The sequence below is a fragment of the Merops nubicus genome, unplaced genomic scaffold, assembly GCF_000691845.1.
Source record: "Merops nubicus isolate BGI_N331 unplaced genomic scaffold, ASM69184v1 scaffold46639, whole genome shotgun sequence".
Lineage (NCBI taxonomy): Eukaryota > Metazoa > Chordata > Aves > Coraciiformes > Meropidae > Merops > Merops nubicus.
The window spans coordinates 3,481-21,545 of NW_008632796.1; the positions used below are offsets into that span (position 1 = coordinate 3,481).

At 41.6% G+C, this 18,065-nt stretch overlaps 1 protein-coding gene across 1 annotated transcript in view; it reads right to left on the bottom strand.

The window, feature by feature from the left end:
* The window catches only part of PDIA5 (protein disulfide isomerase family A, member 5), a gene marked incomplete at its 3' end in the record, with an annotated part of 42,984 nt that overhangs the window by 1,494 nt on the left and 23,425 nt on the right, over positions 1 to 18,065 (bottom strand). Inside the window, exons 9-10 of the mRNA XM_008947994.1 lie at positions 2,405 to 2,475; positions 1,169 to 1,332 (exon numbers count right to left, since the gene is read on the bottom strand). Coding sequence (XP_008946242.1) covers positions 1,169 to 1,332; positions 2,405 to 2,475 — 235 coding nt within the window. The remainder of the gene's footprint in view (positions 1 to 1,168; positions 1,333 to 2,404; positions 2,476 to 18,065) is intronic.

The window sequence follows — 18,065 nt, forward strand, 5'->3', positions numbered from 1 at the left end:
CTGAGGCTGCAGACAAGTCTTCCAGAGGCACAGGAGGATCCAGGAAGGATTAACACCCCTTCTCTCCCACACTGCTTATTCACCTGCCAATATGCACATGCAGCATCCATATAACTCAGTATAAATTGCATAACACTCAAAATGCTCCAGGAAACCGGTGAAACTAGGACAGTGACTTAGCATCCAGTATTGACACAGCAGCCTGGAGCCTGCGTGTGCAAGGAGGCCAAGGGAGTACTAGATCTAAATGTAGATAGATAAAACTTCCAATACACTACAAAAATGCTGCCAGACCTTATCTATCACCTCATTTGAAGCACTCAGACGTGTAATTTAAGAAAAAAGAAAACAGGGGGAAAAAAAAAAAAAAACAAAACCACATCCACAATCTCCCTCCTCCCACCAAATAAGAGGGGCAAAACTAAGATTACATTCCGCATGCCAGCTGCACTCTGCACTTAGCAGTTAAATGATTTGAAAAATTCACAAAACATTGGCAGGTTTTTTCCCCATTGAATAATGGAGAAAATACATTAGCCTTACAGTACCTAGAGGAAACTTTTTTTCCCCCCCATATACTTAATAAAACTGCTATCAGCAATTTACTTTTAAAAAATTATTTTCATTATACATTAAACTTAGTTCTGCATATTTTAGCACACCATCCAAGAAAAGTTGGTTAGTGCAGACACAAGTTTTGTTGGTCTCCTTGGCTTTCCTTCAGCTCCATGTAGCTGGTATTCTAGGCATTTGCTCTGAAATGCTGGAAAGAGAAAAGTACAACTGCACAAAAAAAATTCAGTTACTAACAGTGAAATTTGCTGCTTAGTATAAAGAGGGAACAACAAACGTTCTGTTTATTTTTCAGAGCCATTGCTATTCCTTCTACAGCAAGAGGCTTAGGGTATATTTGAAAAATATTTATTTTGGGAAAGAATTACCAGGACAACTATGAAAACCCTGCAGCAAATAAAGGATTTGGAGTATTAGAGACCATAATTAACATACACGTTTGTATGGCTTTGAATACCAGAATTCAATTTGGGTTTGTTAGCAAGGGATTTAGGCAGTAGACGAAGCTAGGTTTAAAATTTAATTCCTCATCAAAGCAGTCTGCAGAAGCCAGGATCCAAGAACCCAAATACTATCCCAGACCCTTAAAACTTACTTTAGCAGCCAGTCAATGATCTTCTTCTTTGTTCTGAGGTGTGGCAGGGTGTATTTCTCCTCTCCATCCTTAAAATACTTCAAAGTAGGAAACCCTGAGATGTGGTATCTTTCTGCCAGTGCCTTATTGACGGTTGCATCGACTGCTGCAAGGACTCCTGGACTCTAAAACAGAGACCACTAACTGTGAACTCCAGCAATACAGACAAACCCCTTGGGCAGGAAAACAGTGGACTTGGAGGATATCGCTCATAATCTAGGTGGCCTTCACTTTCTCAGGTACTCAGCACAGACACACAGAAAGACTCAAAGGACTGATGCAAAACCTGGAGGGGACATCTTATGGACTAAATATAACCAATGTTCCTGTTCTCCTCCCATTTCTGACAGGATTCCTTGTATGCAACTCACTTCATAATGCTTAAGAGCAGTTTCCAGGACTGGCATTTCTTCCCACAAACCCCAGAGAAACAACCAAAACTTGTTTCTTTAACAAGAAACAAGGGTTGTTAAAGACGCGTTTATTTCAAGGCAAATTCATCTTGCCCTAACTTGTGGGCATCTTTACAGTAGACCACCTTTAGAGTCACAGCAGAACAAACACTTTAAAAGTGTGACTTAGCTGATCTTTATTTTCCTCATCTCCTCCTTCTTCGCCAACAGCTACAAAGGGACTATAGATGTCTCCACTGAAGATGCTTGAAGTATGGGGGGGCTAATCCTACTTCTTGTATGGAGTACACTGTGTGAGACTGAATCAATAACACTAATACTTATATTATTGGATCTCTTCTCTAGCCATGCTGATGGAGCACTTAAGATGAAGCTAATGGAGTAATGCAATGATAAAAACAGGGTATTTGAAAGAGGGATCAACCCCCTTTGTTTTTTTTTTCCAAATCTAATTGATAAAAAAGCACCTATGTTTCTTCACATTTGATGCCTTTAAGTAGCCAAAAAAAAAATCCATTTTGGATTTGATCATGTTATGTATAAGGCCTACAGCAGAATACATAAACATTTTCCGATTTTGTTTTCGTTCAAGACAGAATGTTCTTTCTAAGACTTTGGCAGGGCTCATGCATTAGCGATGAGACTGTACTTTGGAAGCACATTTTGAAAGGTCCTGTGGGAGGATGAGAACAGCTGAATTTGGTGTAGGGAGAAAAGTCACTTTTATTACTCCAGTTATTTATTACTGATTATTTGAAGGATATAATAAAGGAAATTAGCTTACATCATTGGCTACATGGAGAAACTCTGCAGCCTTCTCATATTCTGGCTTCATTTTCTTACAGTGCCCACACCCTGCCAAAAAAAAAAAAAAAATCCAATTAAGTTGTACATGCCATGGTTATTCATTGACACATCTTGCTGTTATCAAAATCCAAAACCATGTGGTAAAGAATTACTAGAATTCAGTACACATTTCACTTAATTTATTTGTAAAACCTTAGTATGATTTAGGATCTTTACTAAAGTGATCACTATGGCTTAAACAAAGAATTTAATCTATTAAAAAATAACAATAAACTCCTTGAGTTTGCACCCAGACCTCTTTCCTCCCAGAAAGTGCTGTAAATACAGTATTTGTCAAGCCTACCTCTTCTAGTATGCTCTTGGACAGGACACAACCTCACCCATTTCAGTTTCCAAAGCTTTATCTGTTTCACAAAGGAGAAATGAAGGCCCTCATGTGACTTCCTGGCTTTAAGCTGAGGCTTATACTAGCACAGCTTAATTGAGTAATGTAATTTGAATTAAACTGCACTGATAATAAGCCCCGCTTTACAGTGGTGCAGCATGTCCCTCTAGCAAGGATTTGCACTGATTGAATCACATCAGTGTAATTGCGCCACCGCATATGTTCTCAACATAAGCAGGGCCTGTAAAACCGAGATAATGGTGCTTTCTCCTTCCTGCAAAGTTCTCCAGAGATCTGCCATTACTTCACTGCTAAGTGCTGACAGTACAATAAAGTAAAATGAATGCCTGAGTGAGAAAAGCAGATTTCAAATAAAATATTTGGGTGTAAATTAAACTGCTTTCAGCTAGTGCAATTAGTAAACTTTCAGGACCGGGCGAGGTTCCTGCCATGGCGTCGGGTTACGCTCCAGCACCTGCAGCACGGCGCTGGGCCTCTGGGACAAGCACTTCTTGCCCCCAGGTGCCCAACACAACCGCAGGCCCCACGGCACCGGACAAAGGGAGGGAGAGGCAGCTACGGACACGGGGGCAGGGCAAGGGCCGGCTCCTGCAGGCTGACCGGCGAGGCAGAGAGCTCTGCCGAGGCGGCCCGGCCCAGGGGCACCACGCTCGCCTGCCCACCGCAGCACCTGCCGTGCCTTCTCCTCGCCTGCAGTGGCAGCCAGCCTTTCTCTCTTCAGCTGTTAGTCTTGGAACAGGCACTTGAAAGCCCAGACTTCGCTGAGCTTTTCAAAGTTATCAGAAAACATGGCTAGAAATCTGTTTCAACACAGCTTCAGCAAAAGCCATTTCTGAGGTGTACAGGCAAAAGGGCTGGGGTTATTTTACATCACTGTCTAGAAGAAAATAAACCGAGGAGTCTGGATCTCAGTGCTGCTTTGATTCCCTCTGATGGCATGACTGTTGAAACCAGAGATGCAAGCCAAAGCCTGAACTCAACCAGATAACCACATTCTATACAGGACAACTCAAAGAGCATTCTGCACCAAGAAGCAATAGACATCCAGGTGTAACTCACCACACTAAACAGACTTCAGCAGAACTCCAGCCATTGCAGCACACCATGAAACGCTTTCAGGGCATGTTTATAGAACAGGGTGGATACATCTGAATAAAAATTGCAAAGCCCATTTAAGAATTACAGCAAATATCCAAACAGCTGATCCCAGACCAAACTCCAGTTCAAATACCAGCTAAGGTCTGTATTGCTCAGTCATCTGCATAGTGAACACAGCACCACATCTGTCTTTTGAGCAGAAACAAATGCTTTAATGTGGTAGGAGCATCAAAACAAGGGGATCTCACAGCTGGAGGAGGAAACTTTGCTTTGTTTTTACACAGTGGCAGAAGTATGTGTCACCAAACCAGCAACCTGATGCAACAGCTTCAGAGGTGAATTCAGGAAGAAGCTGGAAAAGGCTGAGAAAGAGTTACTGTCTCAGCACTACTTTTCTTGGTTAAAAGCACGAAAGAAGCTGGCAAAATGATTTATTTGCCACCCACAGAAAACTTGCACACATATGGCTTTGTAGAAGGGGCTGACAGTTCCCTTTGACACCTGCCTAAGTTGATTTACTTCTCCTTCTAGGAGCAGGGAATTTTATTCATCTTGTGATCTTCCTCACTTCTAAACAAAGGGCATCTCAAGTCCCAGCTCAGATACTTGGCAACCTCTCTGAATTAGCCAGCTGAAATTGGTATTAAAAAAATACTTTTCTGGGGTAATTTCAACTTGGTGGACCTTACACAGTGTGTCTTCCAGCCAAAGCCAGCTTCATACTGTGCTCTAGATACAGAATCCACTATATTCCACAATCATTAATAGTGGATCTGACCAAAGAAAAGCATCAACCTGAGTTTTCACCCATGCAGAGATAAAAAGCCCCAACTAACCAAGCTAGATATACTTTGCCTGTGAAATAAAAAACAATCCAAAGCATCTGAAATGAATGTAGGTCATAATTTGGATAAAGATATCCAGACTATGAAATGTTCATGAAAGAACTAGGAACAGTGACATCACACAGACACAGCACTACTGACTGCCACAAAGCTAACTTACTCATGCTTAAAATAAATGGGAAGCAGGATCAGGTCTTTAAAGGCACTTAAATGCAGACTGAAGTCCTCATATCTTTATCATGCAATGCTTGTTCTACCCCTGACAGGGGACAGCATGATATGCCAGTCCAGAAAAAAAAAAAGTCATCGCACTGAACTGAATCTGAAAGAGGGACATCGAATCTCAAGAGTTTCTCCCACAATAAGTGATGCTTCTCTGGCCATCTTTGTGAGAATTTTGCTATTGCGTGCCACGGTCTGCTTCCACGTATCGTTGCAGAGAAGGTGAGATAAGTCAGACCCATACTCTGCAAATCAATTAATCTCTCCTATGATTATTTATCTTATCTTCCAATAATCCTGTGAGGATTGACATTAAATTCTCAAGGCAAATAAAAGAATCATTCAAATGAATTACAAGGTCACTGCCTCTCCTTTGATTGCTACATTATGTTATTCAGCAGCAACTGCAACTCTCTGCACTAAGCTCCTCTAGTTTTAGATGTTTTCTGTTCATAAAATGAATGGGAAATAAAATAACAACCCTACAAGTGCTTAGCTCATGCGCTACAATGTGCTGCGTAAAGTCTGCTGGGATGGTGGAAGGAAGCCCACAGGTCTGTAGTGGCATCCGTGACAGATACACTCCTAGAAGATGCACTGTCATGCCAAGTGTATGCTGATATTAAAATTAGAAGACTAAGCAAGGGAAGCGACACTTTCAATCCCAGGTAAGAAGAGAAAGGTCACAGTCAACACAAAGATGCCCCACAGCCTACTCCAAGTACTGACATCCTCTGAGACCTTATGGGTCATGGCTAGCGGAAACATGGAAGGGACTCAGAGATGTCTACACAAGGGGACTCCCACAGCCTTCGTCTTTTTTTCTGCAGAAGACAGAGTAGCTCCCTTGGAGATGTAAATCAGAGTTAGTCTCCATCCAACAGCAGAATCAGTCAGGATTCAGTGCCTGGGTCTGCCAAACAGTCCTGGACACCGCCTTCAACCTCTCGACACCTCATCTGTCTCTTCTTGAACAAAACGAGCCCTGGGATGCAAGGGCCAGGGCTCGAATGGAAATGAGCGTATGATTTAAGCATAGAGGAGGAGCATCACAAGACAGAAAAACAGAAGTTAAAGCTTACAAAAATCAGTGCTAGGACATCCAGTACAAGACAGGACCTTGCTAACCATTTTTAAAACATGTCTAAATGAAGCAAGGATTCTGTTTTTCCAGTTTATTTAAAATCAATTTTCTCATTCACATCATCTAGCCAGGCAGATGAAGAGCTCCTTCCTCTAGTGCAGTTGCTATCACAGAGCTTAGCTCAGCTGCATCCCCAGAATGATGGTGACCGAAGGTCTCCACATCACCGCAGTGCAGACAAGTCACCACCCTCCAGAATCCCACTGCATGGCAGAGAACACCGCTTGCTGGGTGCTTCGTCCCTCGCAGAGTATGACCATAAGCAAGTGCAGCAGCAAAGGACAAATGTGGACTAACATGCAAAAGAAAGCAGCACACAAAGGGGAGGTTAACGAATGTACTGAGCAACTTTTTTTTCCACGTAAATATGTGTATTTGTTTAAAGCAGCCTGCTTGGCACCATGGCAAAGACTCACAATACAGAGCACAGTTGTTGCAAACATTTTCAGAAATGAATTAATGCTAACACTTCTACTGTTAAAGCTTAGTTTTGCCTGCAGAAGACAGGCACAAAAACCAGTCAAGCAGCTCCAGCTAACCTCCTGCATATGCCATCTTAGTGCTGTCCCTAGAACATCAATCTCTGTTTCTCTCTGCCATTCACTGTTAGTTTCTTTCAGGTTATTATGGCTATATAAATAACCATGATGTTTTTGGTCATGTTCTCTCATTTCAAGACAACACTATCTGAGGATCTGAAGCATATGAGACAAGCAAGGGATAAAAGTCAACAGACAAGTGGCTGCGGACAAGGAATTTCCAACACAAAGAACCCTAAGCTAAATTGCAAATAAAGATTTTGAAAAATCATTACATTTCTGCCACTGACTGCTTGGGTACCGTTATCGCATACCAGCTGTTTATTAGAATCATAGAATCCTTTAGGTTGGAAGAGACCTCCAAGATCACCAAGTCCAACCATTAAGCCAACACTACTAAGTCCTCTGCTAAAACAGATCAGAATCTGTCAGGGTTGGAAGGGACCACAAGGATCACCCAGTTCCAACCCCTCTGCCATGAGCAGGGACACCTCACACTAGATCAGGCTGTCTAGAGCCTTATTCAGCCTGGCCTTAAAGACCCCCAGGGATGGGGCATCAACCACCTCCCTGGGCAACCCATTCAGGGTCTCACCACTCACATGATGAAGAACTCCTTCCTCACATCCAGTCTAAATCTACCCACTTCCAGCTTTGCCCCATTCCCCCTAGTCCTGTCACTACCCGATACCCCAAAAAGTCCCTCCCCAGCTTTCTTGTAGGCCCCCTAATTGTATTGTGCCAGCTACACATCCATCTATAACTGCATACCAAAAATACACCCATTAGTCTAATGAGAAAAAGTTGGAGCACAGAGCATGTCCTGCTTTCAGCAAGTGAGTCCCCACACTCAGACTCAGTCACTACTCAGTTCAGACTACATTCATAGAAGATTTACAACTTCACGAAAAGAAAAAAAAAAAATCTCAAAAAAATGTGTACGCACCTTTGCTCTCTAAACTTCTAACACCTGGAGATGCACCTTTGGTTTCTCCCTTCCTAATCCTAGAGCAGCATTGACCTCTCAACATAGCAGAACAGCCAGCCCTGATGTGTGCCCTGCTGTTAACTCTAAACATACACCTATATATAAAAAAGCAAAAGCATGTACATGGCAGGGAGCCACAATGCTTGGATCCAGGGCAAGGATGCACACAACAGTCCTTTTATCACCCATGTGAGAACACAAATGTATTTTCTTCTGCCATGGAAGTCTTTAACATGCAAAGATTTCTTATGCATCAAGTAAAAGGGTAGCTCCAGGGTTTGACACAAGGCAGCTTACAATTCTTTTACCCGTGCAGGAGAGCATAAACTACAACAGCTGCAGATTGCCTTGCATAATTCAGCCATCTGCATTGCAGACATCTGATGGGAAATCATCCACAAATTTGGCAGGGAGGGAGGATGACAAAAGCAGCTATTTCTCACCATAATCACAGGTATGAACTTGCAACCATGCTGGCTACATGTTCACTTAATAGTCATAGCCATCAGACCATTACCAGATCTCCAGGTTTCTGCTTTAAAAAAAAAAAAAAAAAAAAAGAAGAAAAAAAAATCACCTTATGAAGGATCAGGAGCTCAAGAAATTTTAGTCATCTCTCTGGGTTCTTGTTCCCACCAAATTCCATCTCCTCCTCACCAGCAGCACTGCCCATACAGGTAAAACTCCAGATACTTAAAGAAAATTATATTTCAAGGCTTGATGCTTTCTTAGATCAAGAGGAGCAGCTTCAACATCTTTAACACAATACTGAATTTAAATTTTCAACAGCTAGAAATGTGTGCATGCATACACAAACATTCTCCACCTCACTACTGCACTTTTAAAGGTAGGTTTGATTTGACCAAGTATTACATTGCTTAGGGATCAGTGACAAGTAAGCAGCTTTATGGCTTTACAAAAGACAAAGCCTATGAAAGGTCAGCCTGGAAAAGACTCTAAGGAACTAGAAATACAGAATGAGACAGAAAATATTTCAGCAGTTTGGATTATTGCAGTCATTCTACATTTATGTGGTTGCAGCCTAACAGCTCAGCTGCGTGGGCTGCACAGTTCATCCTGGTGACAGGAGAGCAGTACAGTATCTCATCCCCACAGACTCAGAGCACAGGCAATCTGCGTGTGCAATGAGCTGCACGTGCAATCATCTGCACAAATCTGACCCCAGCAAGTGCACAGCAGCTCTTCAGTGTGAAGTCAGTGTACAAAATGACTACAAATCGGTCACCCCTTCCCTTAACCATATGACTTGCTGAGGCAGTAGTGACCCCACCTCAGCCACCACCTCTCTCAGGAGCACCTTGCACACATACTGCAGAGCACAGCACCAAGGGTCACTATCAAGGAGCAGGCCAACACCACATGAACTACCTGACATCCACTTGGTACATGGGGATGCATGCTGAGTGAACAAAGCCTCACCTCCCTACTTTATCACCTTGGTTGTAGAGATTAAAGCATTTGAAATCCAACTCCTGATTGTCTTTTCTATGCTGGCATAACTGTTTCCACCCCAGCATCACTGAAACTGCTCAGCAAAAGATTCATAACAGCTTTAGACAGTTACACTATGACTTTCAAGGGGGTTTTTTTTGTTTGTTTGGTTTTTTTTGTTTGTTTGTTTTTTTTAAAGGCAGTCAGATCACTGCATTATACAAGATTTGTCTGAGAAGAGAGCTTAACCAAACGTATCCTCCGGGAATGCTGTCTGCATCCGTGCCATGTTCAGAAGGGCTGCCTTCAGCCAGCAAGAGACCTTAGCAGGGGAATGCTCAGCACAGAGGGGAGAAAACACTGAGCATGTCCTGCAGGCTGCCTCCACGGCATTTCAGACAACAGCTCTGATGAACTGTGCAACACAGGCTTCTGTCTTAATTTCAGGTCATGCTGGAGCCTATCTTTTTTTGATATAAAGGCTTAGAGAAAGGGGTGAATATTCTCCAAGGCTAACCCCAGTCACAGGCTGCCACCTCGCAGGGATCACTGAGAGTTAGGCACAGTGAGATATTTCTGCTCTGTCTTGACCCCAGAGTGTGCTCTCTCTGCCTTCCACCTCACAGGCAGCTCTGGCTGAGCCAGGCTCCTGAAACTAGCCTTTGAAAAACATACACCTAACTGCAACAGCACCGACTCCAGCATGTACCCAGGAACACTCTCAAAACTAATCACCATGTTTATCTAAAATAAACTAACAACAAAAGACACATGGTTCCTTACTTCCATTCCAAATCTGGCTTTAGCTTCCAGCTACCGGAGATTACATTGCTTGTATATACTCTCTTAATCAAAACTATATGGTGCAACTGGTAGAAATCAGTGTTGGGAGACGATGGTGCCTCCTACCATCCCTCTTGGGTGGGAAAAGAAGTGAAGGAAGGTGGGTCAGCTGGCCAACAGGAGATATGAATTACACTTCCCACACCAGCTTGGAGGAACATGACCCTGAATAGGTGTTGAAAATTAATTTCCCCCCATTGAAATATGAAAGAACAAGACAACAACATGGCTGCCTTCAGGTGAAATTGTTGAGTTTATGAAAAATACCACCAGAAGGTTTCTTTCTTAATTAAACCATGATTATTCCACATCCAAAAGAGATGCCCCCTTCGCCATTGTCACATGAGCAATGAAATTTCACCTTGGGGAGAGAAGTTGCACTGTTTTCTTTCACACTCCCTCTCCACTATTCATGACTTTATACTTTGCATTTAACAATGAGAACATCAAAGAAGAGAGGTTAGATGAAATAGTTTTGAATGCCCAGTTCAGGAAAATAGCCTAGCAAGCAAATGATATCCTAAGATGCAATTAGTGTAAAACATCAGCAAAATGGATGCAATGCAAAGAGATCTTCCTCAGAAAGGTACATCCCAAAGCACTTAAGCTTATGGGGCATGGGTGTTAAAAGCAATGGTGACATTGGCTATTACTGTCAAGATACCTACAAAAGTGAAGTACCAGGAAGGGATATTATGCAGAATGGACAAAAAGGTCTGAAATTGGCGCAGAAGTCATTACCAACTGAGACGGATTCACCTACTTAGAAATGTGCAAGATGCTTGCTAACCACAAGCAGTTGGAGCCCAAGAAGACACTTCCACCACCAGCACAAGACCTTAATATCAAAGCAATGGATTAATTTATTAGTAAATCAGACAGCATCACTTGCCAAATCACCATCTGAAAGGGCAAAAGGAGCAGACAGGCAGGCAAGCAATCTTTCACTGCAGGTTTCTCTGTTCATTATTTGCCCTTTAAATAAGTTCTCTACCTTCCACAGGATAATAAAAATTGAAGTCATAAAGTATTTGGAAAGATAAACTTGATAATGAAAACTCTACTGGTAATGATTCAAGTAGCAGAGATACAGTGAGACACTTTCCAAATGAAAGCCCTGCACCATATATTAAGCTTATCCAGGCAAGGAAATTAATTTATTTCAGAAGAAATAAACCTGGTGCTCAATTCTTAAAGCTAATTCCCACTGTTCACCCATAATTAGTGGCAAGCAAAGTAAACCTATAAAAATAAGTTATGCTTCACTCCTATCAGAACTTGCCACAAGAGCATTAAGGCTTCACACATACACTGGAGTCAAGCTTCTGGGAGGACAGTTACCTGATCTGCACGCTCAGATGCAGGCTTCACAGGTAAAATTGCAGAAGTCCTTTAAAAGACCACCCTAAATAACTAAAATCATCTACAACAGATACCCAGAAAAGGGGGGAATGGTGCAAGTCTCCCCTCAGCTGTCCCTTGGCCCTCCAGCAGTCGTAACTACTCCTTTGCAACAGTCTCAGTCGGGAAGGACTTGTTAGGAGAGAGGAAAGGCAATTGTGGTGTGAGAAATGAGGCAGCAAGTCCCCAAAGAAACTAATGTTCCGTTCGTACCACCTGCCACACATGCACAGAAAGATTTTTTTCTGATTGGAATAGCCTTCATAAATGGCTTCTTTAATAGACAAACTAATTGCTCCCTACTGGAGGCGAGCATACAGCAATGCATTTTGAACAAACTCCCCAAATTTCACAAAAAACAAGTATCTACAGTTCTGCTCTTTTCTTTCCTCCTTTACTACTGTTGTGCTCTCAATACCCACACCTGCTAATCAGCAAGTTATTCAAAGTACACTGCATGTCCCCAGAACAGTACCATGGCACAAGAGCAAGCTGAGATTCAGCTCGAAGGCAGAGCAGCTATGAACACCCCAAAGGTCTGGGTTTGCCACCCTCTCTGTTATGAAGCTGGATCAGTCAGCCAGGGCTCCTGCCTTCAAGTCCCAGTATGGGCCGTAACCAGGCTGCAAGTCCCCAGCTCTAGCTGCAATAGTCTTGCCCGAGCTGTGTGCTCACCCAGTGGAAGATGGGGTTTCCTAAACTTGGGGGCCAAAAACCTGACCATATGCCATAAGCCAAGGAGTGCCAAGGGTTGAATCCTACTTCCTCCACATAAACCAAGCCTTTGCAACATTTGTATGCCTTCCATACCCCAGTTCCTGCAGTACTGGAGTATCTTGCAGTCTGGACATAGCTTCCTAGATAAAACTTCCACACAAGGTGAAATGTTATCTCCAGTTCATGGATTGGAAACCAACAAATATTTAGCAACTTGGGTCACAACTGTACAAATCAAAGCAAGGCAAGGAACTAAACTTTTATATCTCCAGGCCAAGGCTGTTGCTTTTATCACTGGATCATCCTTCTTTATGACTTTACCCTGCTCAAAGAGCACAAACTGCTTCAAATATAAAATAATCATACACAAGCTATATGTTCCAGTATCAAGACTGACACAAAACAGACAATGGACTCAGTCATTACTGTCTTCACCCTTTTCATTAGTTATCCTATCAAGTTTTACTGCACAAGCTAGTTATTAGACTTTTTATACTCTCCACATTCCTATTTATATGAAGTACTGCTAAAAACCCATATTGATTTTTATTTTTAAACCCTCAAGAAGTGTAAGTAGGATGGTCATTAAAGGAAAAATCCATGTCAGGTTCTTAATTTTCCTTGTTTGCTGTATATTTAAGAACTCCTGTTTTAATGTGTGATTAGATGTCCACTGAAAGTCATTGCTGTAATTAGCTTAATGAGGCTGGTCATTGCACTAGCAGGTCATTGAACTGAACTGTTTACATACTCTGAGATTTTTGTTGATATTCAAATATATGTAATATCAAGCAACATCCTGTTGTAGACTCAGATGCTTTTAAATATTGACGAACCTAGTCTGAGTGTCCCAGTCCTCCTCCCTCCAAAATCAACAGTCAGAACCTGCTCACTTCAGTGGAAGCAAATTCAGGAGATGAGGATTTACCTGTTTTGAATTGGTTTATATGAATATATCTGTTCCAGGAGCCTGCCAGTAATCTACAGCTAAAGAGTACATACATAGAACGAACAGAAAGTTGGCACAATTTATGCCTGTCCAGGGAAGCATTTTATTATACAACCCATTAAAAATGCACTAAGGCAACATTAAAGTTAGGCACCTAAGGGATGTAAAGAGGCAGGAAATGCAATGCTGGAACTGAAGCGGATCTCTTTGCCTATCTGTCCAGACTTTTAAACAGCAATATTTATCATCCAAAAGCCCTTGCACATTTCAGTCTTTCAGTGAACAGCCCATCCTGACACCTGCACTGCTTCACCAAGAAACCCAACAGAGCTAGGTACCGCCTGTAACCTACATAATAGTCTAACAGAGTTTGCCTTGTTCAAGGCTTTCCTTCTTCTTTTCCTTCTGCTTGCCTTCATTTCATTCTCTGACTACCGCATCACTGAATAACAGGCACAATTGTTTCTGAAGTATTGCCCATATGGAAAGTCCAATTTAAAAAGCAGAGTTCATTTGTGAGGTTGGATTGCCATAGTTTATAAAGACCTTCCAAGAAACTCTAAAGCAAACCCTTGACCAAAGACTACAGCCTGCCAAGCTTTTGGCTTCCAACTCCCTGCTGTTTCACACAGCTAATGTGCATTTTGAAAACATGGCTCTCCACTGCAACTTCTGCCATTCAATAAGCTTTTCTCACACATAAGTTATCTTCAACCAAGGACTGACCAAGATTATAAAGCTGCAAACAGTGGAAGAGTGGAGAAATACTGGACTAGATGTTATTCCTGCAGCTGCTGATACTCCTCCTAGGAAGCTACCTGAGACCCCTCCACAAGGGCACCAGGCAGATGCACAGCTTCTCTTCAAAGCACACGAATTGGCTAATGCCAAGGCTGAGGTATGAAGGCAGAACTTTGGTGATGAAAGAGTATTTTAAACTGACCCCATCAATAGAGACAACCAGAAACAACTTCTGAAGAGCTACAACTAGATAATGTCAAATAAATTAAGGGGGTTCCTAGCAGAGGACTAACAAGAACAGCTTCACAGCTACCTACTATTTGCCTTCATCCTAGAAGCTGTACATCTGGAAGCAGGTTCCAAAAGCTCTCCACGTAACCACTGAGCACAGACAACGTTTTATTTAAAAATAAAAATAAAATAAAAAAAAAAAAATCACAGATGTCAGGTATGACAGGAGCAAATAAAAATTAAAGGATATTTCCATCCATTCCACATTCTGTGCTGCTTGTTGTTTGGAGAATCTACATTTAAAAATAATGTCCTTGACTGAATCATGGAAATTACTATGGAAAAACTTAAAACTTTATTTATTTATCACAGGCTGCCAATGTTAGGCTGCTGCTGACCTGTGCTAGAAAGGCTGTTTTTTCAGGCTGCACAATAAATTAATTCTTCAGCCTTTTCAACTTGTGGCCTTTCTGGTGAGGCTGCCAACAGACATACCAATTAGGGCTCACTGCAATGGTAGCTTGCTTTCATGAGGAGCTTTCATATGGAACCAGTCAGGGTCTGAAAAGGAGACTGATTTATTCATAGCTGTAAAAGCCAGTTTGAAAAAAAAAAAAAAAAAAAAAAAAAAAAAAAAAAAAAAAACAAAAACAGATTTGATTTTGTATGGACATTCTGAGTTTGCCTTACTTTATATCTGAAGTGAGCAATGGATTCCTACATCCCAGTTTCACCACATGGAGCAGTAAGAAACAAAACCAAGTCTACTGAAACCAATGATGGTGCTTTGGCAGGGAGAGATCCGAGTCCATTGCTTGGTTAGAAGCTGGAGGCCTTCATCTTGTGCATGGCTAATTGGCTGGCATTCTTAATAATAAGTCCACAAAGTGGCTTAAAACCTTGGGTTGTAATGCACCAGAGGGAGGAGGGAAGGGTGTGAAACGCAGTTTTTCAAAGCTAAATTGATAAAACAGTTCCCTGTGCAATTAAAAACCTGCACAGCTGAATAGCTGGCTTTGGAAAGCACTACCTGTGCAATTTATCTGGTTGGTTTATAAAGGGAGAGAAAATATCCAAGGACAGGAAAGGAATTTCAAGCACATTTCAACAATGCATCAAAACTATAGTACTTTTAGCATATCAAGATTTATTTTTGCTCTCCCTTTTGATTAGGGGGGAAGCAAGAAAAGGCATGTCAGGGCTGCATCTCCAAAGAAGTTTCCAAGAACAAATTAAACAAATTAAAGAGGGGATTTATTTAAAAAAAAAAAAGCAGCTGCATTTTTTTCCTGCCTGCCTTCCTTATCAACAGAGGGAAATTGTGAAGGCTCCAGTATCTCACTAAGGATGCTGACATTTTTTCCTAACTTTAAGACCTGCAACTACAGCTTATATAATGATTCTGAATTTCTATGAAGAGGGCTAGGAAAAAGACAGGTTCAACATGAATTTAAGCTCATATACAAGGAAGAAATGCTGCAGGAAAAACCACTTTGTTTAATCCTTTAAAAAGCAAATGCACACTCAACACTAACAGTACAGCCAAAGTGCCTCTTTACCTTCTGTTACCTCTGGCATCAACACCAGACCATGGGCTTTGCTATAGTTGATGGGGCACGAGGAGGGGTAAAGTAACCTGCAGGAACCAGAGGTGGCCAATGATGACCACTAATTAGTATCTAAGACCACTCAGATCTGTGCTTGCTGAGGGTACATGGGGAGGCTACAGCTCACGGTGGCGCCAGGACATTATTTTGCATGAGGCTGCAAGAACAGGTACACTTTAAAATGTTTAGTGTCATTTTTGCTCACAAAACATAATGAAAAATAACTCCTGTGCATGAAAAACAGACACTTTTAGAACCCATTTCTGAATTGACTTTAATTTCAATCCTAAATTTAAACACCTTTTAGTAGCATCTGAATTGACGTATCAGCATCTTAGTTTTATTTTGTGCAAGAGACTGAGATGTGCTTTGGAGAAGAATGCTGCAAAAAATGTAGAAAGGGAAGTTCATGGGGTTTTTATTCCTTTGACAAAATTGAGTCAGAAGGACTGCAACCTGCACTAATTTGGCAAACATTTTGAACAGAATAATTTTTAAAATTGCACTCAACTCAGCAAACTGTTTGATGAAGAAACTGGAAACACAAACAAGGCTTTTTTTGTGCTCAGGTGACTCAGGAGCATTTCAACTCCCAGTGAGTCCTCATGTCACTAAAGCATTTAATGCCACTTGACTGGCAGCATAACCCATATTTAGAGACATTCAGAACCCAGTTGTCATTTTGGGCATCTAAATCAATTTATCAGCTATAGACACATATCAAGAAGCACATATGTGTGCAAAACATCTTTTGTTACAGACTCAAAACCAGGCCCACTAACAGAACCGTGCTATTTCATGTTAACAAGTATGAACAATGCAAGCAAAAGCTCTAAATCCTTTGGGGGAACGGCCATTTAATTGCTCTTTTGTATAATGCAGGAGAACTCGGTTTATAACTAAAAGTTTTGGGTACAATAGCAACACACAGAAAAAAAACTTCAGGTGTCTGCAAGACTCAATCTGGATATATCTAGGATAACACTATGCCCACCATCAACAACTACGAAATTTCAGCAAAATGCTTGAATAAGGAGCACTACAGTGCAACACCCTACACAGATGGCTGGGGAGGGAGAGTGCCTTCAGACTCCTGGTTGGTTGGGTTGCTCTTTACCTATACTAAATATTCATATTTATTGAATATCCTCTGGAGGGCTTTATAAAGGAGTTTCAGAAGGTTAAAAACCCTGCTTCATGTCCCTTGTGACCTGCAAAATGAAGGCAGGATGAACTCATCCTACCCACCCACACTCATGTTTCACAGGGCTGGCAGTAACAACTCAAAACAACACATTTTCTGTTTAATCATTGTGCTAAATTATTGCAGAAAAAGTATAAGGTCTCTGATAGCACGAGGTGTAAGCTGCATGCTGCAGACCTTCCCGATGAGTTTAAATCGCTGTTTTAGTTGAACCCAGTTATGCTAGGCAGCACTTAACACAAAACACTGCGATGCCTTTAATTGGGCTAGTAAGTGCAACTGATGATAAATAATTATACTGTGGTCCTCAGGGATGATCATTAGTAGCCACAGGCATGGAGACCTAACTGGCCACATTCATCACAGTGCCCAATTCTGCAGTTCACAGGTATTTACCGAGGATGCGTTTGGTTCAGCTTTGTCTTCAACATTTGGGGGATAAAAAGCTCCCAATCCCCCATACATCTTTTAATACTACACTCTACTAATGCGTCGTCCATCTGACTATGGAGTTAAAGCATCACTGAAATAATTCTCCCTCCACTAAAAGAACTTATCACGAACACAAGACTGACAGTATGGTAGAAAAACTCCAAGTCACGTGTAAGCTACATGGTGACATGGGGGTTTAAGCACTTTCTAATTCCAGGCCAGTGTTGAAATCCCCTTGCTTATTCTTAGTTACACAGAAGCCTATCCTGCGTTCTGCACCTATTTTGTATCATCCGTTTCAACTATTTTTTTTATTAGTACATAATTTTTACAAAAAAACCTCTCTCATCCTAAGATACCAAGGTTAAGCCGAGTAAGATATCCTACATTTTTACTGCTTCTTTTACTGGAGTAATTTATCTCTTAATATTCCTAAGTCATAATGTAACTCCATTAGCACATTTAAGAAGTGCTAGGAGACGATCTTTTAATCATGGAGGTAACTGTTTATGATAGTTGTCTGTTGTTAATTAGTTCGCAAGCCTTACGCTTTGCTGAGGGTGCCCAGAGAGGACTCTTACAAACACAGATCTATCACACATGTACAAACTGGATTCTGCACATAGGCATACTGCTGCCACCTGAACGTAAATAAAATGCCCCAAATACTCGAGCTGCATTTAAAAGAGTTGTTCTAGCAAGGAACATTCTTTATTCTGAGTCTGAGGAACTGGAACATGTTACCAGGAGATCGCAACAGCCTGATTTAGCCATTTGATTCACTTTTAAAACAGCATTTGCCAAAGTACTCCTGTACCT